This window comes from Carettochelys insculpta, chromosome 7 (genome assembly GCF_033958435.1).
Source record: "Carettochelys insculpta isolate YL-2023 chromosome 7, ASM3395843v1, whole genome shotgun sequence".
NCBI classification, from domain to species: Eukaryota; Metazoa; Chordata; order Testudines; family Carettochelyidae; genus Carettochelys; species Carettochelys insculpta.
The window spans coordinates 8,871,616-8,895,809 of NC_134143.1; the positions used below are offsets into that span (position 1 = coordinate 8,871,616).

Here is a 24,194-nt window from a genome sequence, read left to right on the forward strand (position 1 = left end):
CAAGCACCTCGTCCGAGGTCATGCGTAGTTTGGCTGCTTCGACAATCGGCTAGTCTAAAGTACCTGCATGTCATTGACCGACTGCCATCAGCAGGGTATGCCCTGAAGCTGCAAAACAGCATGCAGTGAGGCTGTGTGCAGAGATAAAAGAGCACGTGTGCCTCTCACAGTGTCTGCGTGCAAGATCAGATAGCTGAACACACCACGGGGACACCAGGATTCGGACAGGTGCATGCCATTGTAAATTCACATGCTGCCACCCCCATGGTGCCAGAGCAAGAGAGGGACCTGGAGAACGGGCCCTATGCAATGACATCTTAAAGAAGGAACAGAAGAGACTTCAGGCTAGAAGGGAGTTATTTCTACCCCTCTCCCTGGGGAGGCAGGGAGTCTGCAGCCACTGGGAAGTGAATGGGGGAGGGAAAAGCCATGGGAAGGGGAAGTGAGGCCAGCGGCCATGTGTGTGAGAAATATTCATCTCCCTGATACATGGACACAGCATCCAGCACCGAACCCTGCGGGACCTGCTTGGGTGTGTGAGCAAATACAGCTTGCCGATTGCCAGAATCGAGTATCTTTATGCAGTTCACACCTCAGTCACTCCCAGTGGTGTAATGATCGGGCTAGTGTCAGGGCTGACCTCTGCTGGAAAGAACTGAAGCTGTGTCATAGGCCCTGTCCTGTTAGGAGCTAACGAAGATTCTCCTTTTGATGCAGCTATTGGGGCATGTGCTATAGCCACAGGAGGGTGAGAGCTTTATCTCTGCTGGGCCCACATGCTATTCAGTGGGGAGAATTTCCACAGTCCAAAGTTCCCAGGAAGGTCCAGGGACTGTTTTGTGCAGCCCTGCACTGGCAGTGATGTGGTTCCTTGAGAGAGAGAGACGGGTGCCCCTTTTGCAAGACAGGCTTGCTGCTCTGCTTTCCCCTCAGCCCTGCAAAGTCCTTACCCTCAGAAGATGGATGGAGCAGCACTGCAAAGAGCTCGATTTGGTCTGCATGCTCCAGGAGCGAGAAGCTAGGAAGCTAGGAAGATTTCTCGATGTGCCAGGATTTGGTAGATATTGGGCCAGATCTTGGAGACGAGCCCTTCTGCCCAGTGCAGTCAGGGCCCTGAAGGAAACTTTGAGCAGCCTTTATGCCTCTCTAGCCTCTGGTTCTCTGAGTCGTGCCAGCTGGTCAGCCCCCAGGGGACCACGGGCAGGTGAGGACAGGCCTGATAGCAGCTTCCTATCTGTGGTGAGTGGGGGCAGAAGGTTTGCAGGACCGCCTCTGTCACCTGGAGTTTCCAGTAGGCTGTGGAAATCCCCAGGCAGCAGGTTCCTGCTTTGATCTTCTGGAGCAACTCAAAGCCAGTGGGACAGGGGTCAGGATCTGGCCCATGGGGTCTGCTGCTAAATGCAAGCCAGAAACCACACCCTTTCACCTTTATTTTTCTGTGCTTCTATTGCTTTGGGCCCGTTCACTGGGTTAGGAGAAACAGCAGGTCTCCCCTACTTCACATGAGCAAACCCTTAAATTACCCAAACTGCGGTGGTGGGAGGAGCTGTTTATTGGTTGGGGCTGGACGCTACAAGAGTTGGATGGACAGACTATGACACTGCCACCTTTGCATGACCCGGGCATGTTGCCTGCTCACCGCCACTCCGCCTGGTTCTCCTTTGCTGTGGAGTTGGGCGTCATGAGGGCAGAAAAGTTTGGCTTTCTCAGAGAGGAGGGCACCACGTTCTTCAGCTTGTTCAGCTTGTCCCTCTCCTCCTGACACTTCTTCAGACAGGGGCTACACAGGTCCTTCTCATCCACCAAATACAGGGCCTCCATGCGCTTGATGGTGTCCTTGAACAGCTCCTCCTCCGTCGGCTGGGGGAAGGGGTTCCGCTTCACATTCAACTTCTTGAGCTTGGGGAGCTTGGCCACGCTGGGGGGGATGGTGGTCAAGTAGTTGTCAAACAGGCCCACTTCCTGGAGCTCCTTCAGGGCCCCCAGCGTAGTGGGGATGTTGTCGATCTGGTTCAAGCCGAGGTTGAGGGTGCGCAGGTTCTTCAGCTGGCTCAGCTCCACCGGCAGGCTCTTCGAGGTGAGCTTGTTGTTGCAGATGTTGAGGTAGAAGAGGTTCTGGAGCATGCCGATGGTCTCCGGCAGCTTTTCAATCTGGTTGCTGTGCAAGTCCAGCCAGCGCAGGTTTTGGAACTTCTCGATGAAGTCTGGGATTTTCTTGATCATGTTCCTGCTCAGATCCAGCTCATCCACATCGGCCAGTTTGAGGATACACTTGGGGAAGGTGGTGATGCCCATCTTGCTCAGGTCGAGGCGACGGCGCCCATCAAATGTGATCTTGATGGAGTTTTTGGCGACTTTCAAGGTGATCTTTTTCCCTTTGGGGCCTTTTGCTTTGGCCATTTTTCCGCAGGGGGAGAGAAGTGCGGCAGATTACGTCGGTGAGGAGTGTTTGGCTGGAGGCACCCAAATAAAATCTTCTGAGGTTGCTGGCTGTTAAACCCTGGTTTAGAACAAAACGTGACCTTGTTAGAAGTTGATAAGTGGCCATGGGATTCTTTTCTCCGGGGGCATGAGCTCTCCACCAGAAGGGGCATGATTCCTGGGGTGCCACAAATAGGTGTCAGAGTTGTGGCCACAGCTCGCGAGGAGAGGACTCCCAATGGAGAGGTGTTTTCAAATCACTGGTTTATGGTGTCCTAAGGTTCTCAAGATACGGTGCAGAGACTACGGACACTTTCACCAGTTGGCTGGTGGCTTTAACCCAGCCTGTGCTGATAGGGAATCACAGAACACTAGAACTGGAAGGGACCTCAAGAAGTCATCAAGTCCAGTCCGCTGCCCTCATGGCAGGACCAGGTACCAGCTAGACCATGGCTGACATGATTATATGAATAATTGCTCTCCCTCGGCTCTTTGGTAGTCTACACTACCTACACTAAAGCTATGATTCTGGAGAGAGCGATGGACAAGATCAAGGAAGAGGTAGAAGGGATATCTGTGCACGAGAAAAGAATTCAAAACTCGAGGTTTATGGACAATATAGTTATCACTGAGGAAGATGAAGAGAAGCTAGCGAAAATGGTGCAGGTGTTAAACAAAGAATGGAAGCAGTACGGACTGATTATGAACATCGATAAAACAAAAACAATGGTCTTTAGAAATAAGGAGATAGGAAGGAAGATCAGTGTTAATGGTATTGAATTAGAAAATGTAGAGAAGTTCGCATATCTGGGGAGCAACATAACGTATGATCTAGACTGTAAGAAGGAAATAGCTACTAGAATAGCGAAAGCAAGAGCGAGTTCAAAGGCAATGGATAAGATCAGGAAAAGCAAAGCGATCTGCTTAAGAACGAAGCTGGGCATCTTGAAAATGTGCGTATTCAGCAGCCTGTTGTACGGCTGTGAGACATGGCTGATAATGAAAGATTCGAAAAGAAGAATATTGGCGTTCGAAAGGAGTTGTTATAGAAAGATTCTGAGAATAGGATGGCTGCAGAAGGTCACCAATGAGGAATTACATAGAAAGGTACAGCTGAAAGAGAACTCTGGGATGCATTAACAGGTGTGTTGTGAACAAGACATGAGAAGTCCCTTCCAGTCCTAGTGTTCTACGATTCTACACAAAATAAATTGTGGATCTCAGTCCCGTCCGCACAGGGCACTTGTTCAACCACACAAGACGCATTTCCCCAAAAGGGATTACAAGTTGGATGGACCTTGCTGGTCTGGCTCCCTCAGGACCTTACTGGCTCCAAAGGAGGGAGTTGCCATATGAGCGGAAGTCACTTCTGGCCACCCTGCCTGGCTCCACTCCTGGCTCCAGCTGCTACCTGCCCCTGCCCAACCCCAGGCCTAGCTGTCTGTCCCCTGGACCAGCTCCAATTCCAGCCCTAGGGGGCAGAGCGTGCAGCCTGCTGCCACCAGCCCCAGAAGAACCACAGGTGTTGCCAGACCAGAGAGTCCCATTTTTCAGAGATTCAACCTGTAATGAGATCAGCCGCTTTGGAGATTCTGCAGCCATACCTCTTAGGGAGCCAGTTTGTAGCATAGCCCTCTTCCCTTGGGCCAGACTGGTTACAGAGGCAGGGCAGGGGGATTAGGACTGGGCCCAGGATCCCTCTTCAACAAAGCACTGAGGTGCTTTAGACACGTGCCTAAGAGTTTTGCTGAACTGGGGCCTTAAGTCCTTGTCAAAGCAAACATTACAATAGTCAAATCTGGGGCGATTTTATATACCTTTCTGTTTCCATTGACTTTAACAGTTCTACAGACGATGTAAATCTCAGCATAGTTTCATCTCGTGCGTTACCTTGGAACCATAAAAGAGACTTTTAAAGAAAAGAAGGTCTGTGTTCCTAAAACAGCATCTGCAGCTGCCCGCCCTGTATGCCCAGCGGGGACACTGCAGGGTCGCCAACCCCGTAGGGAGCACAGGAAAATGTGTCCTGGCAGTTTAAAATGCTTTGAGATCAGCTGAGAGGCCATGCTCTAGAAGGGCAGTGGGAAAGGCTACAAAACTCTTTCAAGGCCTGGTCTGATGCCCGCTGGAGGCAACGCAAACCTCCAGCTGTAGCTATTGTGTCTTTTGCACCTGGATTTTCAGAAGACCTGTACCCCCAGATTCCTTGGTGGCAGTGGGTGGTATAAAACCCCAAGGTAGAACATCCATTCTGCCTCCAGCATGCAGAATGCTTGTGAAAATCCTGCCCATAATAGAGGATGGGGCTTTACTGAACGTTAGCCGAGGTCACTCATAATATACTGCAGTCTCAGGGATGTCATTGGTAGGGGGGATCATCAAAGGTAACCCTCAGCAGTGAAGGCAGTAGGATAATTCACTGTCAATGAGCGACCATGACCGTAGCTACCAGGGTGCTGCATGGAGCACAGGTTACAGCTGGCTAATCGCCAGCTGATCCTGGGGCTCCCACATTTAATTGTAGAGAGTCAAATCATGGCTCTGATGAATGATTGTTTGGAAAGCAATATGGATTTGTCTACAACACACATCTCCATTAGAAAGGCTTCATTACAAACCCTTCAGGCTTTTTGGCTACTCATTAATCATGTGCAAGTACATCAAGGGGAGCTCAGACTGGAGATAAGACATTATCGGCTCCTTTCAATTACATGCCGAAGCCCCAAACGATGAAAAGGAAACGGATCTGCGCCGGTCATCCGCACCCTGCCAGGCCTTCAGAAGGGAGAGAGACTCTTCAGGACGGTCGGGAAACAGCGCCAAGAGTCGAATGGGGCCTGCCAGTTCTGAAGCAATATTTTGGGGGTTGTACCTTAGACCATTAGATAGATTTCAGTGTCTTTATTAGTCTAGCCTCTTCTACACCCAGCTCTCTACCCATCTCTTGTGTTCTCTGCCATAATAATCTTTACTGCACTGACCTTTACCCACCCCTGTGAGCTTTGGGAGGGCTGGGATCCCCACTATACAGACGGGCAACCGAGGCTGCTTCTACACTCGCCCCCTCCCATCGGCGAGGGCATGGTAATGAGGCAATTCGAAGCAGGCTAATGAGGCGCTAACGTGCATATTCAGCGTCGCATTAGCATAACGGCGGCCACGCGAAGTTCGAAGCGCAGGCTTCAAATTGCACATTGACAATGAAAATGGGGGCAGCTTCGAAATAAGCACCCCACTTCGACATTCTCTTACTCCGATCTAGTTCTGTGGGCGTAAGGGACTGTCAAAGCGGGGCGCTTATTTAGAAGCTGCCCCCATCTTCACTGTCAATCTGCAATTCAAAGTCTGTGCTTCAAAATTCACATGGCCGCCGTTATGCTAATGCGACGCTGAATATGCACGTTAGCGGCTCATTAGCCTGCTTCGATTTGCCTTATTACCATGCCCCTGCCGATGGGAGCAGGCGAGTGTAGAAGCAGCCTCAGGGGACTTGCTCAAAGTCACACAAGAAGTTGATGGCAGGGCAGGGTCTCCTATACCCGGGTTATCAAAGTGTCTGTATTGGTGTCTTCCCAGTAGGAAGTGGGTGAAGTGAAGGAACCAGGGGTAACGTAAGCTGTGCCCATCCCTAACGGCACTTCACTGACTGTAGGGAGTGAAGTTTGGCCTCATCCTTCCCCGTGTTACTCGTAACATCTCAGAGTCCACGCTCTGGGGCCAAGTTGCGCCATCCTGGGGAGACGCTGGAAGTTGGCATGCAACAACAAACACAACCACACCCACCTAGGCTGTATGGCTCCCTGCCACCCTCCACTCCAGCCTGCACCGTAAAGGCCCAGTCTAGCCACAGGTGAATGGATAAAAGGGAGTTGATGGCCAGGATCTTTGCTGGCAAGTCAGCACTTCCAGCAGCACCACTTGGAGGGAGAACACAAAGGAAGATAAAAGAAAGAAAGTTTGCTGGCAGAAAGTTCCGTTGCGTTCCAGAGCTTTGTTCAAATGGCGAGGCATGTTGCCAGCCCAAACTCTCCAGCTCCTTCCCAGGAGTGTCATTGTGATTGCCAATATTTACAATTAACAGCCACCGCAGGCTGGCCTCTGCCGTTCCTGAATTTTTAATGTCAATAGCTAAGGAGCGGGAGCCCTTTTACCCAGCTCGACCCAGACTCAGACGCGGCTAAACAAGCTCCCATTATCTCCAACCGCAGACCTGTGAAAAGCTGCTAATTAGTTCACAGCCGTGGGGAGCGGAAAGTGTTCCCTTCCATTTGGGCTACCTCTGTGCCCAAGCACCACAGACGAGTGGTCGTGCTCAGCCCCGTTGGCGGGCTCAGAAGTCACGATCTTTGTAAAACCCAGATGCTACGTTATTGCAAAGGAAACATCTCTTGGAGATTCCAGACACTCCCTGGAGCCACTTCCTGTGGTGGAGATGCACTGGCGGGGAGAGCGGTGAAACAATGCTGCCTATCGATTGATGCAATGATGGGCCCTATTTTCCAAGGTATTCAGGTGCCTAAGACACAGACAGGCACCTAAATATCTTTAGAGGTATGTTCCTGAGTACAGCCCCTGTTAACTCAGTGTGTGTCTCTGTCCCCCTCAGAATCACACCTTGCAGTTTATCAGTCAGTTGCCACCTTCCAGCAAATTCAGCTGGTTCCTTAGCTGGAGCAATAGAGGCTTCTGTGTGCAGCCCTGAGAGGTATTCAGTTCAAGCCCTGCAGTGCCCCAGCCAAAGGCACTGTTGCACAGGCACTCGGAAGGGTTAAACTGGATTTGCTGTTTGAGTAACAGCCTCGGCCAGCTAGCTTTCCTCTCCTTTTCCTGAGTATGGCTAGCACCCATGCCCTTGTCAACCAGCATTAATGACAACGACCGGGGGTCTAGAGAGTAGGCCTGGAACCTAAGGCCATGTCTACGTTCTCTGGAAGATCGACCTCAGAGTTGATTTCACACCTCTCTACCAGGTGTACCAAATTGAACCCCAGAAGATCCATCTGATTAGGATCAATCTTCTGGAGTTCAATCTCCCGTCTTCATTAGAGACATGTGAAATCGACCTATCAGGAGTGGCAGTCAACCCCTGCACTCCTCGCTATCACGAGGAGTCTCCCATCGACCTTCCTCAATGAGGACAGCCAAGTAAGTCAACTGCAGATAAGTCGATTCTATATGCAATTGCCACCGCTAGAATTGCGTATCTGCAATCAACTTACCTGCCTAGTGTAGACCAAGCCTGAGAGAATGGTAGGGAGGTGAACGGAGAAGGACAACAGAGCCTAAATCCTACGTGAGATGCTGGGGACCCCTACAGCCTCCCAAGGGCCAGCTGACGTGGGAAACCATGCTCCCTGCTTCTCTGCAGGCCGCACAAGCCCCGTCGAGGGGATGATTTGGGGGAAACTTAAAAGGTCGATGTAGAAGTCCCCCAACTGGGGAATGCAGAGGTCCTGGTGGCGGTGGTGCACAGGATGTGCTGGATGCACAAGGTGCGTGTGGAATGGAAGCTGGGGCTGGGGAATGCAGGGTTGGAACCATGGCTCTGCCTCCTTTGGAGTCACGCAGGGAAGGAAAAGAGCACATGTGCCCCACAGCACAGGGACTAAGATTCTGATTGACTGGCTCGTTGGCAGGGAGTGCGGAGTGGGGACTCCTTGTTCCTTCCCAGCCCTGTAAGCCTGTGCAGGGCCAGGCAGGCGACATACCTGCTTAGAGTTCTCTGAGGAGTGAGTGGGACCTGACGCGTCCGCAGGAGAATGCAGACCCTCTCTTGGTCCAGATCCCTTGGTCTGTATTGCCCCATACCCATTCTCCCCTTTCTCAGCAAAGCACTCAGGGGATCAGACCCTCCACCCAATCACTTCCCACACAGGAGGTACTTCCTGGAGGTCCCCCCTCTCCAGAGTCTCTCCCAGAGCCCGGTGCTGTCATGGTCACGCAATACAGGTGGTTTCTCCGACTGTGGCAGTGACTCCTCCATAGACTCTTTCGCTCCCACAATCCTGCAGGGTGTATTTGTTTCTGCCTCCGGCTCCTCTGCTCTGATTTTACCCTTAGCTTACCTCTTCACTCTGTCTAGGCTCATTCAGTCATATGTATCTTTCGGGACATAAGAATGGCCAGATTCGGTCAGACCAGAGGTCCATCTAGCCCAGTGTTCTGTCTTCTGACAGTCGCCAGTGCCAGGTGCCCCAGAGGGAGTGAACAGAACAGGTAGTCATTGAGTGATCCCTCCCGTCATCTGTTTCCAGCCTCTGACGAACAGAGGCTGGGACACCATTCCTACCCAGCCTGGCTAATAGCTGCAGAGTGGCCTAACCTCCATGAATTATCTATCTGTTTTTTGAACCTTGTTCAAGTCCTGGTCTTCACAGCCTCCTGTGGCCAGGAGTTCACAGGCTGACCGTGCACTGTGTGAAGGAAATCTTCCTTTCGTTAGTTTTAAACATTAATTTCACTTGGTGACCCTTAGTTCTTTATGGACTCCTCCTTATCCTTCCTCTCTGGTCTCTTCCCCTCCTCTTTCCTCTGGTGATTGTAGTTCATATGCTGAGAGCAGGTGACATACCCACCACCGGAGCACATGGCCAGTGCTAGGTAAATAATAACCCTATGGGTACGGTGCCCACTAATAAATCTCTCCCTTTCATGTGGCATAACTTAGACTTGCCAAATACAAGAGACAGCTGTGGACCCACCTACCCTCTACAGATCTGGTGGCTCAGAGGTGCACAGCGTGCCTGCTTTGTGCCTGAGTGGTACGCAGACCTCTAGACTAACCTGAGATTGGTACACAATAAAAGCCCAAGCAGGTGCTGTTTGTGGTTTGCATTATGCCCTTCGTGCGCTAGCTGGCAAGCACGGCCAATCGTGGCAGCATTCATTTTCTTGCTTATAAGCCTGTTACTGTCTCTTTGTTGTTGGCTGAACTCAATAGGAAGGAGAGATTAATTCACTGCCTCTCTTACACATGGTTTTTGCTAACAGGGGCTGGCTCAGATGAAATGAATCCTGTTAGCACGCAAAAACTGTGGCTCCCTTTAAAGTCCCTTGTCTTTCTGGCTGCTTCAGAACGAGCCTGTTAACCTGTAGCATAAACACTTCCAGACTTACATCACCCTCCCCAACTCCTCAAATGTGAAGGTCATTTCATCTAAACAAACCGTGGGATTGCAGTGCTGCTGTATGAGATCTTACCGGCTCACATCCACACCAGACACGGACACATCGCAAGCTGTCTGCTTGATCTGTGCAGCAGAATGGGCTCCCATGCTCTGCCAGCCTGCAGATCTCGTCTAGCTAGACTTCTCTGAATAGCGAATTAGTCCTTCTCTCAGGTTCGTAAATAAAGCCCCAGCGTGCAGGGGAGAGCTGCTTTTCACAGCCTTATCAATTTTCAAGTCCAACTTCCTGTTTTTTTTTTTTAAATGGCAACCTTTCAAGAAATCATTGTTTGTGTGCGGGGGTGAGGGGAGAGTTCGAAGGACTTACCCAGCTACAGTGTCACCCTATTCAACTCTCCTTCCACAGCCTGTGAAACTTCTGTTCCTAAGCAACTGGAATCCCAGGTCCTTGGAGATCATTAGCATAATGTTTGGTTCCAACATGCAGGTTCAGACGGGAGCCAGAAAGGACTCAGCTGCATGCAAGTCCTGGAAATGTCAGATTGTGGTTTATGCAGAGGAGGAGACCACTGCAGCCAGGTTAGGAAAGGAGAAGGGAACCAAGCTGTTTGCTTTAGCTCTGGGTTTCAATAGTTTGGAATCTGCTGGGGTAAGGGTGTGAGGTGCTTGCCAAGTGCGTTCTGGTCTTACAACTCTTATGATGTCACTGCCTTATGTTGAGCCATGGCAACACAGTGAGCAGGCAAGACAGGGAGAATGACCCCAAACATTGCAGCAGTTGGTCTGAGTTGTCAGCTGGCCACAGCGGCCTCGGACCCCTTCTGACTAGAGTTATTCATTACACCAGTACCAGAGAGGGAGGCATGTTAGTCTGTGCTCCCACAAAACAAAACAGCAGAAAGGTTAGTCTTTAAAGTGCTACATTTCTGCTGTTTTGTTTCATTACACCAGGCTTCCCTGGGACCCCTTCTCCTCTTCCGACTCGTGAATTTACCATAATTCTTCTCCGAGGCCTGGGGTAACAAGCGAATGCTTCTGGTGGCCAGGCTTGATGGGTTCAACCTGGAACCAATAAATAAAGGGTGGGGGGCGGGGGAATAGCTCTGTTTGAAATATGTGGTGCAAAGGGCTGCCAGAGGTGTAAAACCAGGGAACTGGCTGAGACATTTGTGGTCACTAAAGGTTCCAGGACATTCTGGGCATGAAAAGTGGTGGTAGTAACCCTGGTGTGCTTGCTGGAGTCCAACTGTGATGAATACAGTCTGTCTACCTCTCACGGCTGGTTAAAGTACACACGGTTTAATTGCCTGGCTGTACTGCGCGTTTGTACCTCCTTCCGTTCCGGGATCTCAGCGCAATCTGACCAAAATTAGTTAAGCCTAACCACAGTCTTGGGAGGTAGGTTGCTAACGTCACTCTCATTTTGCAAAGAGGTAAACCAAGGCACAGAGCGGTCACTTGCCCAAGCTCCTACCATCAGTAGCCAGGTCTGAAATACAGCCAGTCTTATCACCTGCCAAACAGGGGAGGGTATTTGCCTACCTCTCCCAGGGTAGGGCTAAGGGTATGGCTATGTTTACCCAGCATTCAACGTGCCGTGATGGATCTTTTGGATTTTGCTGCATGTGTGAAGACGCAGCAAAATCGATCTCTCCGAGTTTGGCCGTCGCCCCTGGCACACCACGCTATCATGTGGAGCAAGGGACGTCAGCACAAGCCTGACGAGCCCCAATCTACAGTCGGGCAGAAAATCGATTCTGATACATCAATTCTAGCTACACTCATGGCTTAGCAAGAATTGCATAGCTGGGATTGACTTTGTTCCCCAGTGCAGACCAGGCCCAAATGGACTGATGTTCCTAAAGCACTATTCAGATACTTGGAAGGATGTTGTTAACAATAGTTCAAGCTCTTAAATAGTGTTCATCTTATTTACATAGTTAATGTTTTCCCACCATCATTGGTGTGGTGGAAGACTACAGGGATAGGTAAACTGGGAACAATCAAACAACAACAACTTTGTATCATATCCTTTGTGTCAACTGAACTGAACTTTGCTGAGGCTTCAGGAAAAGCTGGCAAAGCATCAAGGGAAAACAGTTATATTTCCCTGGCCCTCTGCTTCCCTGGGTCGGGGCAGGGAGCAGAAGCTGGCTTGTTGCTACTCCAAGACAAGGTTCCTTTGTTGAGTATTTCCACCCCAATGCAGAGCAGAGAAATAATGGAAAATCTTCAAGGGAGCTGCTGCTTATGAGAATTCCCACCCCTCTTTTGCAGACTGGGGAATTTCAGATAGCTGAGGAAAAACAAAAGGAGTGAAATTGTGGTCCTACTGAAACCAGTGGGAGTTTGGCTTCAGTAAGTGCAGGATTTTGCCCTAGGGCTTTGATGAAACCTTTTGAACTTCACCCATTGCTAAAGCACACAGATCAGTTGCTGGCCATAACTAGCAAGAGGCTACAGGCTGATATTCGTGGGATGGGGTTAATCAATCACTCATCATGAGCACACAGGGCACTCGGATATTATAGAGGTCAGCCCCTAGCCATGGCATGCACCTTGTAGACACGTCTGTTGAATCCAGAGAGATTTACCCCCTTGGAAGAGTACAGCTATGTAAGTTTGTAAAGCTCCTGTCCCCCTCTCCTTTTTGGCACTTCCCCAGGATTTTGGTTTAAGTGGACTCACAGGAGTATTGGGGGGGCTGGTGCTGATCGGCTCTCAGCAAGCACTGTGCTAGCTGGGGAGGTATTGGCTGGAGGAATGCTGGTTGCTGAAAGATGGTCAAGGAAGTGGACACCCCAGACCCAGGGCCAACATTCTGGCCTCTGTGAGTCATCACGTTGTGGCACAGAATTCCAGAATCCTTGAGACTGGGGTGGGGGGAGGGCTATCGAGTCTGGCTTTCTCCATCCCAGCAGGATATCCCTGAGATGGGAATATCTCCGTGAGAATGGCTGATTTATCAATCTCTTTAAATTCTGCAGCAGCCACTTGGATCTCTGCCAGGGCCACACAGTTCAAAGTGGCCCCAGGAGAACCTCCATGAGCTATTAGGAATATAGGGCCTATGATACACAGAGGAACAGTTCTGTTTCCATCCAGTAGATGGCAGCATCATACATATGTAAATATGTGCACGCTCTTGGCCAGAACAACAAGTTTATACATTTCAGGACTCCTTCAGAATTCCCCACCAGCAGCCAGAGCATTCCTGCCAACTCATCCACCCCTATGGGAAGCAGGCTGATCCAATCCTGCCTGCCAGCTGCTAACACCCAACCTGATCCTCTGTGGCAGACACCCTAATCCAATCCCCTACAGCCTGATTGCCTGACCACAGACAAGCACCTTAACCCTCTCTTAGCATACAGCCTACTTTCTGCCCTTCCAGGATGTGCTGTGAGGTTTGCAGAAGTCCAGCCAAGGCTATGAGCAAACTTCTGCAAAATATGCAAATAGGAACATGAAAACTGAGACAAATGGCAGCTCTTTACAATACCCTAATTTGCTACTTTAGAATTCCTAAATTCCTAGGAGAAATTCTGCTCAGAATCAGTGATGCAAATCCAAAGTAACTGCCTTGCGGTCAGTGGAGTTCTTCCAGATTTACACCATGTAATGGAGAGTGGTATGTACCCGCTGATCTTCAAGGCAAAGAGCCAAGATCTGTCCTCTCATATCAGATGCAACAGACCCTTGTTGTTTGTGTGTGTGGTTGCTATAAACTTAACCTATGATTGGCTGGTCAAACAGGTGAATTAAAGAGGTGTATAAGTTTTAGGTCATGAGACAGAATCAGGTCTCAATTTTATGGTTTGGCCAAAAAGCCTATGGACTGCACCCAAAAAATTACCTTAGCAATGTGCAAAATAATACTTACCTTTATTCTGAGACATTAGCTTGTCTAATAGAAATTCTACAGTAAGATAATGTTAGAGAGAGAGATGGGTGAAAAACATTTTTCCTTAGACTTAGAAAAATCAGTTAGTCTGTTTTACCTTTTTCCCCTTGTCATTAAATCGAGCTATTTTTAACAGAATGCATTTTGAAACAAAAATCAAAATGTTTCATGTAGTAGATATAAAGTGGAAACAAAACTTATTTGTTTGGTTTTTTGGCCAAAACCATTTGACAAATTTGACCCAAAGCTGTATTTTAGGAGGTGGGACAGGTGAATAAGTTATCTGGCAAAAGAAATGGCTCGATTCTAATTATAAAATCATTAAGGTCATGGTTTATTTCTGATAGTTCATTAAATAAAATGTGATGGTGAAAGTAAAAAATTCTACTTTCTACTACTCTCTTTGATTTTTAAGTCCAGAAGGGATCGTTATTATGGTGATGTCCTCTTAAGTGCTTGCTTGAAATGCATGCCAGAGAATTCACTCAGGAATTCGTGTTTCGAGCACATGGCTGACGTGGATCTAGAATGTATAGTTTTATTTCTGGAGAGTTAGTAATTCTGTCTCTGAGAGAGTCACCGTGCTGAGGAAACGTACTCATCAGAAAAGTCCTTACAGCCCAGCTGAATCAGCAGTACCACAACAGCACCTTGGTAGGTGACATGTGGCCCAAAATCAACCAAACACTACCCAACTTAGCCTTTCGCGTTTGACATGAACACAGCCCAAAGTGATGAGTCTGAGGGTACTGCTACTGAACAACATATTTGGTTTTGGTGGTGCCCCACTATTTGAAGATATTCTAAGCCTTGTTTTAATTTGCTCAGAAGATTTGATGCTTTCATTCTTTGGGCTGAAGTGTGCTCAACTTGTAATCTTCTTAAGCACAGTTTAAAAAAAAAAAAGCAAAAGTTGGTTGGCATTTATGAGTGATGGGGATGAGGATGGAAATAAACTTTCTACATTCTTACAAATACTATAAAGATGCAAACTTGGCAACTGTTTTTTTTTCAGAACAGCTATGGGTCCATGTGGCTGGGGCAGCAAAGCAAAAATGTTATGTGAAGATTGATTGGGAAACAGACTTTGTTAATGAGAAAAACCTATTCAGGAGGTGGGAGAACACTGCATGCCAGTTGGCTTGAAAGTGAAAAGATTCAGAAAAGTATAAGTACAGGTTGAACCTCTTTAATCTGGAACTCTCTTGTCCGGCAACATCCTTAATCCTGGCATAATTTTAGTGAGTTGGATGACCACTTATTGTGGGTGTGGCCAAATTTCCCACAGTCCCATAAAGTTTGTTTTCAGCCACTCGTCCTGGCTCTCTGTGCTCTGTGCTGTTATTTATCTGTAATGTACCACTAAATGTCTCTTAAGAGCCCAGTAAGCAGTGGCAGAGTTGGTAATGCTGGGAGACAATATTGACTTCCTGTGGTTCAGCAAATTATCTCATCTGGCAGCTGTCAGGGCCAGAGGGTGCTACATTACAGAAGTTCAACCTGGATTTGAAAAGAGGGACTTCGAATGGAGAGTGAGGCAACCTGGAAGGTTTCTGCTTAAGGGCAGAAGGTGAAAGATGTGATTGGTAGAGCTGGTCAGAGACTTTTTGACAAAATATTTTTTTCACTGAAAAACACCATTTGAACGAACCACTAGATATTAAACCAGGTCCATTTTGATGTGTTTCCCAACTCAAAAAATTCAGGAAAAGAAGAGTTTGGAAATGATCAAAATGAATAATTTTTGAAAAGAAAAGTTCTGGTTAGCTAGTTCAGTACAACTTTTCAGTTTGAAATTTAAGCTAATGGGACTGAAAAAAGGTTGAAAGTGAAAGAAAAAAATTGCAAATTCTCAAAATGAAATATTTTGAGTGACTGGTGCCACAATTTTTTCAGTTTTCAGTTAATGAAAATAGAAGAAATTTCAACTTTCCGTCCTGATTTAGGATTTATTTTTAACTCTTGAAAATCTTTACAAGAATGGAAAACCATTTTCCGCCCAGCTCTAACTATGGATGGGTTTCTTCACATGGCTTAGTGCTGACCTAACTTTGCTCCTGTTGAAATCAGATATGAAACTCCCATGTGCTGTGGAGTGCTTCACTTGGCAGTTTTACTGTTCTCTTAAAGTCGGTTTTTAAGATAAGGGAGAAGAACAAAAGAACAGCCAACAGTCCACCTAGTCCAGCATCTTGTCTTCTGACAGCAGCCAGTGCCAGATGCCCCTGAGAGAGTGAGCAGAACAGATACTCTTCAAGAGACCCCCTCCTGTCACCAATGTCCAGCCTCTGACAAACAGAGGCTGGGACACCATTCCTACCCATCCTGTCTAATAGCCATTGACGGCCCTAATCTCCATGAATTTATCTAGCTTTTTTTTAAACTCTGTGAAAGTGCTGGTCTTCACAACATCCTGTGGCAAGGAGTTCCACAGGCTGACCGTGTGCTGTGTGAACAAAATCTTCCTTTTGTTAGTTTTAAGCCTGCTAGCCATTAATTACCTTTGGCGACACCTAGTTCTTACATTACAGGAACAAATAAAGAAGTTTTCCATGTTCACTTTTTCCACACCAGTCAGGATTTTATAGACCTCTGTGATATTGCCCCTTAGTCTCTTCTTTTAAACTTCTTTTAGTCTTTCTTCATATGGCACCTGCTCCAAACACCTAATCGTTTGTGTTTGGAGAGGTTGGAATCTACTATCTACATTTGAGAGAGTTTGTCTGTGAATCTGTCTGTTCAAGAACTCTTCCTAAATGGTAAGAGCTTGCACCACCAAATTTGGTATGCAGCTTCCTCTTAGCATCATCTGAGAGAACTGGCTGTGGCAGGGAAATAGGATGTGCCTGGAATGGAACTGCTTCTCATAAAACCATACAGAAAAGAGACAATCACCAGAAAGCTGAAATGGGCAGGCTGGGGGTGCCTCCCACTCCAGACTGGGACTTTCCCACACTGGAGCCTCCCACCCTGCCACCCCCTGTGGCTCCCTTGAGGGACACAGAGTGGTTGAAGCTCCCTCTCCAGATTTGTACAGGAACATTACTGGCTGCTCCCCTTTGTCAGGGAGCGAGGGGAAAGTGCACAGTTTGCTGCTTTCCTCACTCTGGCTGGGCAGCACAGGGGCAGAAGAACCTGGACCTGCCACAGCAGGGGGAAATGCACCCTTCCCTAGGCTGTGCCCACTGGAGCTGCAGGGGCCATGAAACTGTGCGTCTCACCTGGCCCCAAGCTGCTGCAGCAACAGAGAACAGAGTCCTCTCTCCCTGGAGCAGCTGCATACTGAACCCCTCATCCCCTGCCCCAGCCCAAAGCAATGATTTAAATGAAGAAGAACAATTACATGAGTTAAGGACCCGAGCAATGCCTGGTAAATCTGCTAGTATTCGTATAATTTCTGGCTCAGCCTCCTGTGGTTTTCAAGCGCTCGGTGACAGTAAAATCTTTGTTTTACGCAGGAAGAACGTGGGAGGGGAAAAGACGATGCTCCAGAAGTGGCAGGTAAGCGTCGGCAGGTCTCTGGCTAACTCTCTGATGACTAAAACCATCTCAGAACAGAGGACAGGAAACAAAAGGACCAACTCGTTCTGTCCTACCGTAGTGTACTGGGACCCCCAACCCTACTGTGAAATATACAGACCTGATCCCTCAGGGCTTGGAGTCAGTCTGTCACGCTTCAGGATCAGGGGCCGGACCCTTCATGGGGTGCAGATTAGCTCACGCTGGGGTGTTATAGAGTTCCTTGCACCTTCCCGTGGAGCAGCTGTTACTGGCCAATGTTTGAGACAAGACACTAGGTGACAGCAGTGTTCCCTGTAAGCTGAGTGCTTGATCAGCCACCCAGGACAGATTGAGGTGCCACCTTGATGTTTAGCAGTGTCCACCGTTGCCAGCACGTGCTTTTTTTGGAGGTGCACAGCTGCAACTGCCTGGGTGCACAGAACAAAATTTATTCTGCCCATGGATGGAAAAAATGAGAGGGACCATTATAGGCAAGAGGGACATGAGGCTTCAGTTCTTCTCTACAGTGATGCCTAAGGTGGCCCCTCTAGTTGAGGTGACAGAACATGAAAAAGGAGAGGCATGACAGGTGTAAATCAGCAGCGCTCCATTGGTTTCACTGGAGTGCCATTGTCCTGCACCTGCTGAGTATCTGGACATGACTTTGATATAGATCTCGATGGCCACAGAAGACAGGGTAGAAATCCAGGCTCCGTATCCTGCCCCTTTGGCTCTGTGTTTGCTGGGGTTCTCCTTCCCAGGGATAACAATAATATTGTGGTGTGCATTTAGCTGTCTGTCAAACCACATGAAAGCAGCACAGCACCCAGTCACATACCTCTAATGGTAGAGAATTTATTGGTTTCAGCCACTGTGCCTGTTATACAGCCTGAGGAAGATCCAATGGGCATGCTTATTCTACATTTGGATGAACTGATTATTATGAAACAGTAGCAAGCTGACATAGGCTTGGGCTGAGTTGAATAAAAGTCTCTGATGGATGATAGCATAATGCTGTGGCCCAGCTGAACCGGAGCTCCTTAGAGTTCCAAGAATGCTTCCAAAGTTTTAAAGCAGCTGCCGTCTCTGATGGCTCAGAACCCAGGCCGATGGGCATTGTGATCATCTGAGCATTGTTACCAGCTGAGGCCTCTGTGTAGTGCATGCGCAATGAGATGGTGGGCTCAGTCCGGGACCTGGTGCACAGATGCGTAGATCTCAATGATTTTGTGTGTGTGTGTGCGCGCGTGCATGCTGGCGTCTAGCAAAGCACACGCTCCGATCCCTGAATGATGCCCCCGGGTGCTAACACAATGCAAATACAAATGATAACCATTGCAAGAACCATCATTACAGTTGACTACGAGAAAAAAGAACGCCCCATGTCACCCAGAGAGGAGCTCTCTCCAGGTCAGGTTCGTGACACTTCATCCTGGGCACACTAGGGACAATGTGTGGGAAGTTTGTATTGTCCTTTTCCCAGCTGTATTGGTTTTGTGAACTAGCAAAGGGACTTCATGTGCCAGGACTGTCAGTCTGGCACCGTTCAAAATGACTTGAAAGACCAAAAACTGCTCAGTGGCTCTGGGCAGCGAGGAGAGGTGGTAACCCTTTTTTTTGGTGTTGAAAACAATGTTTCAGTGAAAACTGGCTTTTTTTGTTCAAAAGGACGTTTCATTTGGAAATTCCAGATTTTGAAGGCAATTTTTGTGCTATCTTTGAAAACCCCTAAACCAATTTGCATTGCTGATGTTTTTCACTGACAGCCCCAAAAATCTGAGATGACAAAGTTGGGAGAAAGTGGAAACTTTTTCATTACCAATAAAAATGTTCCCACGTCCTGACTGGCTGTGCTGGCCAGCTGTGAGTAGGCTGCAGGGGATGGCTCTCATTTTCACCTTGCAATTTGTGATGCTTTTTTCCTTGCATGACAGAAGAGAGAGATCAGTAACTTTGACTACTTGATGTACCTGAACACGCTGGCCCGGCGCACGTACAACGACTACATGCAGTACCCCGTGTTCCCCTGGATCCTGGCTGATTACCACTCCCAGGTGAGCTTTTGGTGCTGGGCAGTTTTTCTGAACCATCTGCAGCTGAAGCTGTGCACAGGGTTCTTCACTGATGTGAATGCTGGGGTGACCTCAGTCCTGGAGCCTGTTTCTGAGGTCTCAAGCCACAGGGGGACTGTACCAGAGGTTGGACTCAGAACAGGGCCATGTCGGTGACTCCTTTTCCTTCCTGTCCTTGCAGAGGGCTCTGGAGAGAGCAGGCCCCATGCTCCCTTGAGGGGCAGGCCCTGCCGGGCATGCCTTCCTGCCAGGCTGCGTACATCTACGCAGCAATGGGGAGACACAATTGCAGCAAGTTAAGAAAGACCTGAGCTGGCTGCCTGGGACCCTAGCAACATACTTGGGCAGCTGGCCTGGGCCATCATGGCTACACTGCTATATATTGCAAGCTAGCTCAGTCCCAGCTAGCTCATGCATGCCTGCACCTGCCTCCCTGATGCCAGTAGGGGCGGACACTCTGTGCAGGACTCTCCTTGCACACACGGCACACTCACCAGCACGCGTGGCCTGCTCTTCGGCTGCCAAGGATCCATCCCTCTTTGGTGCCGTTGAATTTCTGCCCAGAGTGGCAGATATGCTGTGGTTTCTGCCCCGTGTGCTGGGGTCACTCCATGAACCCACCAGCACAGGGGAGATGCTGGCAGGCAGGGCTCATCTCCTTTCCCTGTGAACTCAATGGCGTCATTTCTATCTGCCCCAAGCCTGGCTTCCTGCAACGCTTCTGCACCTTTGCAGTGTATATGCCAACATCGGATGCGGGGTTCATTCAGCTCCCACGGAGCAATGGGGAGGCCTTCCACACCGGCGAGGTCATCAGGCTGGGTTTAAGGGCTGAGCTCTGAGCTCAGGGATTTCTGTGGCTGCCGGAGCACCCGAACCACTGTGCCGGACAGGTCACGGAGCAGAGCCTGGTGGGTGGGGTTGCCGGAGGACTCAGCCCCCCGAGGTTTGCCTTGCAGATGCTGAACCTCGCTAGCCCCCAGACCTTCCGAGACCTTTCCAAGCCCATGGGAGCCCAGAGCCCGGAAAGGAAACGCAAATTCATCCAGCGCTACCAGGAGGTGGAGAAGAGCGAAGGTGGGTGCGTTAGGATAGTGGGTCTCTGACTGGGGTACATGTACTCTCGGGAGTACTCAGAGGTCTTCCAGGAGTACTCAGATAATCTAAAGCAGTGCTTCTGAATCAGGGAGCCAGGGCATAGATGCCGGGGGGAGTCAAAGTACAAGCCTGGCATTAGGGGGTAACAAGCACGGTACTATCCCGGGATCACACGCCACAGGAGGCTCCAGAAAGCTAAGCTTTACGCATGCTGCGGGCTTCAGGGCCGTGACTCCAAAGAGGAGTCGCTCCCATCCTGTCCCCTCTCCTGATGTGCCCTGCACCCCTGGGTCACACCCCTGCCCCTCAGGGCGGAGAGTGCATCCACAGAGACCACGTGCCCAGAAAGGGTCCCTGCGGACAGCCTGGCTGCTAGCGACGGGGGTGAAGGGAGAGAAGGAGTTTGTCCCTGGGGAGGGGACCTTTTCCAGGACAGGGTGATGATGAAGAGGATGAGGGTGCAGGGCTTAAAGTGGGCTGGGAAAGGGGTGTCACAGGGGGTGGGGGAGCCTGTGGTTTTCTACAGAAAGGAAAATATCCCTTCTGCCTGTCTCCCCACCCCACATCAGCGCTGCCTCCGATCTCCCCAGGCATCCGCCTTCTCACCTGTCCTGCCCCCTCCAGCCTCTCCTCAGCCCGCTCGCCTTGGCCCCCTCTCCTTCTCCCGGGCAGGCAAGGGTGGAGAGTAAAGGCCTCACAGGCAGGGAAAGGTCCTTACCTTACCACTGGACCCCCGCCCCTGAAAACAGCTTTGGCTCCTGGCACGAAGGACCCAGCTCAGATGGCGACGTTTCATTTGCCACGTCTGTGCCCCCGTTGGAGCCGGCGTGCTGTAAGCACTGGGGAGATGGGGGAGCTGCAGGCAGGGTGACGTGGATCTAGCTCTACTTAGGGTAGGGTGCCCATCACCTTGGTATCAGCATCTCCCGCAGGGCCGTCGCCATCGTGTAGGACTCCCTCCCGCTGGTTGTTATGTGGCCACCTGGCTGATCCCTCTTGCGAACATAATAAAAGAGAACGTGAGGACCCCGGGGACAGGGCGTGAGATCCACAGACGCGTTAGGGCCCCTGCTGTCCTCCCAGCGTGTGCAATCCCATGCAAAGTGCAGGGGTGTGCATGCACATAGCTGGGCCGCAGTGTGCTTGCCTGGCTGTGCATGTGCGCTCATCCGATGGGCCGTGCCCTGTGTGTGGGTCCGTCGCCCCTGTTTTTCAAACCCTGCCCCACACCACGGAGCGGTGGCGATTTGCAGGGGCGCCTTCGAATGGCAGCGGCTCAGACTGAGACTTGATCACCTCTAATTGGCAGGAGACCCGTCGGCCCAGTGTCACTACTGCACGCACTACTCGTCAGCCATCATAGTCGCGTCGTACCTGGTCCGAATGGAGCCGTTCACACAGACCTTCTGCTCGCTTCAGGTAAAAGGACGCAGCTTTTCGCCTCTCTTGTCCGGAGCAGTTTGTTCTCTTCTTCACTGCCAGGCCAACACCTGAGTTCCCTGCAAGCTGAACCCAGGAGAGACTTAAGGGCTGTCCAGCTGATTATCAGGGTGCCCACAACCAGCAGCGTGTGTTTCTACGGGTGGTGCACATCCTTTTGCCTTGGTGCACATAACAAAATTCATTCTGCCCATAGATGCAAAAGGTTAGAGGGAACCTTTGTCACTATGATAACTGATTCCAGGCCCTGGCTAATGAGCTGCCCATTCATTCTCAAGTGACTCCAGTAGGTCACAACTGAACTCTGGCATGGAGGGAGGCCCCCCTGCTGTTCCCATACAAACCACTCGCAAAACTTCTATGGGAGCAGGATGAGAGGTGGGTTTATATTACATTCTAACAGTGAGCCGAGTCATCAGCGCAGGGGAGCCTAGATTATCTGTCACAAACCCCTGATGTGTGTGTACTGGGATGGGGGTATAGCAGGCACTGGGCCTTAAGAGCTCCTCTGTTATGTCCCTTGAGGCAGTAGGGTGCATACAACCCCACAGTGCAGAGTTTCAGAGGGTGGATCTATCGACACGGACGTATGCAAGTTCGGCTGCAGGTATGAACTTTGCCATGGAGAAGTCTGAGCTTGGGCTGGAGCATGGGCTCTGAGCCCATCTTCTGAAGCTGACCAGACTCAGCAGTGGCCGTGCGGCAGATCTATTATTGCAGTGGATGCACAGCCTAAACCCAGGCCTGACGGGAAAGAGTGAAAATCTAGAGCTCCACATGGCCAGGGAAGGTGGTGTTGTCATTTGGGGAACTCTGAAGCAAAACTTGAGCTCTCCACAAGAGCTAGGAGCTCAGACAGGACCCCAGGGGAGGTTTTCTGTGTTGCGCTGCTCCAGCCACAGCTCCTTTTGTTTGACGATGAAGCAAATGGTGAGGAAAGAAATGATGGCATTTGTCTCTGGAGCTTCCTTGTTACTTGGCTGGCAAACTGCCCCCAGCTGTTCAACGAGTGGCTGGGGAGACACCTTCAAGGAAAGCAACGTCCTTGCAATTCATGCTAAACACCTTGCATTTTGCTCTCATTTACTTGGGGTTGGGGAGAGGACCCTGTGCAAGGTATTTTAGGGAGGCCCTTCCTGGCGTCTGCATTATGGTCCAGGTTCAGGCTGTGGCGCTCAGGACTGTTGTGTGGCTGGCCACATCCTTCTCCAAACACTTTGCCGCAGCTCTGTTCCTTTTAATGAGCTAATGGAAATAATGTGCTGTGTTAAGTAAGCAGTGAACCCTGTGAAATCGGTTGTTCCCAGCAGTGGGCGGTGGGTTTGTGGGTCACCTGAGGCAATGCTCATCCGCGGCGCTCTGCGACGATATGTTCACTGCAGTCAGCTACTATAGGGGGGCGTTCAGTGCTGTTGCCATCTACAAACACTGCTCTGGCTCACCGAGATGCTCCTATCCATAACAAACAACCAGTTTGCATGGCGGCACTCACGTGTGGTTGGTAGGCGGCTCGGAAAGCCTCTGAGATTGAAAGAAGCTCCCAAAATTTTTCCTCGAAATGGGTCTGGTTAAATGACTGAACAGATCTGCCAGTTGCCTTGTTCCTCTGGTCTTGTGCTAATGCATGAGAATCAGAGCTCGTGTTGCCATTCTCCACATGTACCTGGCCCTGTCGCAGCTTTGGAACTGCTCTGTCTTGGTTTTGCCTGAGATGTACAGTTGGTTCCTCCGGGACTTACAGCAAAGTCATGGAGTCTGAGAGCGGGAGTGATCTACCCGACTCTGGTCACTGCCATCTAACTGGAGCACCTCTGCAACGCTACCTGCTATTGCTGGAAAAACATTCTGCCCTCTGTACTGGCTGGCTGGAAGGTAGCTAATGTCATGCCAATATTTTTAAAAGGGGCTGTAGAGACGATCCTGACAGTTACAGGCCGGTGCACATAATTCAGTACCAGCCAAACTGGTAGAAACTATAGCAAAGAGCAGAACCATCAGACATGTTGGGGAAGAGTCAACACCGTGGGAGATCACGCTTCCCCACTCTGTTAAAATTCTTTGAAGGCTTCAGTAAGCATGTGGAGAAGGGGACCTGGGCGACACAGAGCACCTGGGCTTTTGGAAAGGATCCTGAGTAGGGTCCCACACAAATGGCTTTCTCAGAAACTACGTAGCTTGGAAGGTGGCTGAGGTGAGCGCTGCATCGTAGGAGGACCGTCTGTACTATGTAGGCCTGATCCAACCTTGTCCCCTGCTCCCAGTGTGAACTTGTCCAGATGGGAAACACTGCAGCTCAGACCCAGCTCCCTTTAAAAGGGCAGAGTTGACTGGGATCGAGATTCCCTTCGCTCACAGAGCGGATAGCACCCAGCAGTCCATGAACCATGTTGGTTAGTCAGCGGATGTACAAGAAATGGATTCCAGAGCCTGTGATATTTTATTAAGTGTAATAGACCTCAGGGTGGTTGGAAGAGGACTGCTGTACTGAGATGCTGCTGTGGGACTTGACAGCTGTAGGGTCAATTCCCAGCATACTCATTGACTCCGAGTGACTCACTTAAATGCTGCTTGTAAATGCAGATAGTGACTGAGTTGCCTCTTTAGGGATCTCTGAATGCTTTGTACCTTCTT

At 49.8% G+C, this 24,194-nt stretch overlaps 2 protein-coding genes across 3 annotated transcripts in view; one reads left to right on the forward strand and one right to left on the reverse strand.

Annotated features, from left to right (window-relative positions):
- Positions 1 to 24,194, forward strand: part of WDFY4 (WDFY family member 4) — a 217,747-nt gene that overhangs the window by 153,084 nt on the left and 40,469 nt on the right. Inside the window, exons 47-50 of the mRNA XM_074999912.1 lie at positions 16,911 to 16,953; positions 18,888 to 19,007; positions 19,985 to 20,102; positions 21,433 to 21,542. Of these exons, the coding sequence (XP_074856013.1) occupies positions 16,911 to 16,953; positions 18,888 to 19,007; positions 19,985 to 20,102; positions 21,433 to 21,542 (391 nt within the window). The remainder of the gene's footprint in view (positions 1 to 16,910; positions 16,954 to 18,887; positions 19,008 to 19,984; positions 20,103 to 21,432; positions 21,543 to 24,194) is intronic.
- LRRC18 (leucine rich repeat containing 18) lies at positions 1,555 to 9,952 on the reverse strand. Of its 2 annotated transcripts, none has more exons than XM_074999909.1 (2): positions 9,916 to 9,952; positions 1,555 to 2,500 (listed from the first exon to the last, which is right to left on the reverse strand). In XM_074999909.1, exon 2 carries the CDS (start codon positions 2,398 to 2,400, stop codon positions 1,636 to 1,638), a length of 765 nt encoding a protein of 254 aa, XP_074856010.1. In that variant the 5' UTR covers positions 2,401 to 2,500; positions 9,916 to 9,952; the 3' UTR covers positions 1,555 to 1,635. The 2 variants fall into 2 exon arrangements, with proteins under 2 accessions (XP_074856010.1, XP_074856009.1); XM_074999908.1 differs by lacking the exon at positions 9,916 to 9,952 and adding an exon at positions 9,622 to 9,689.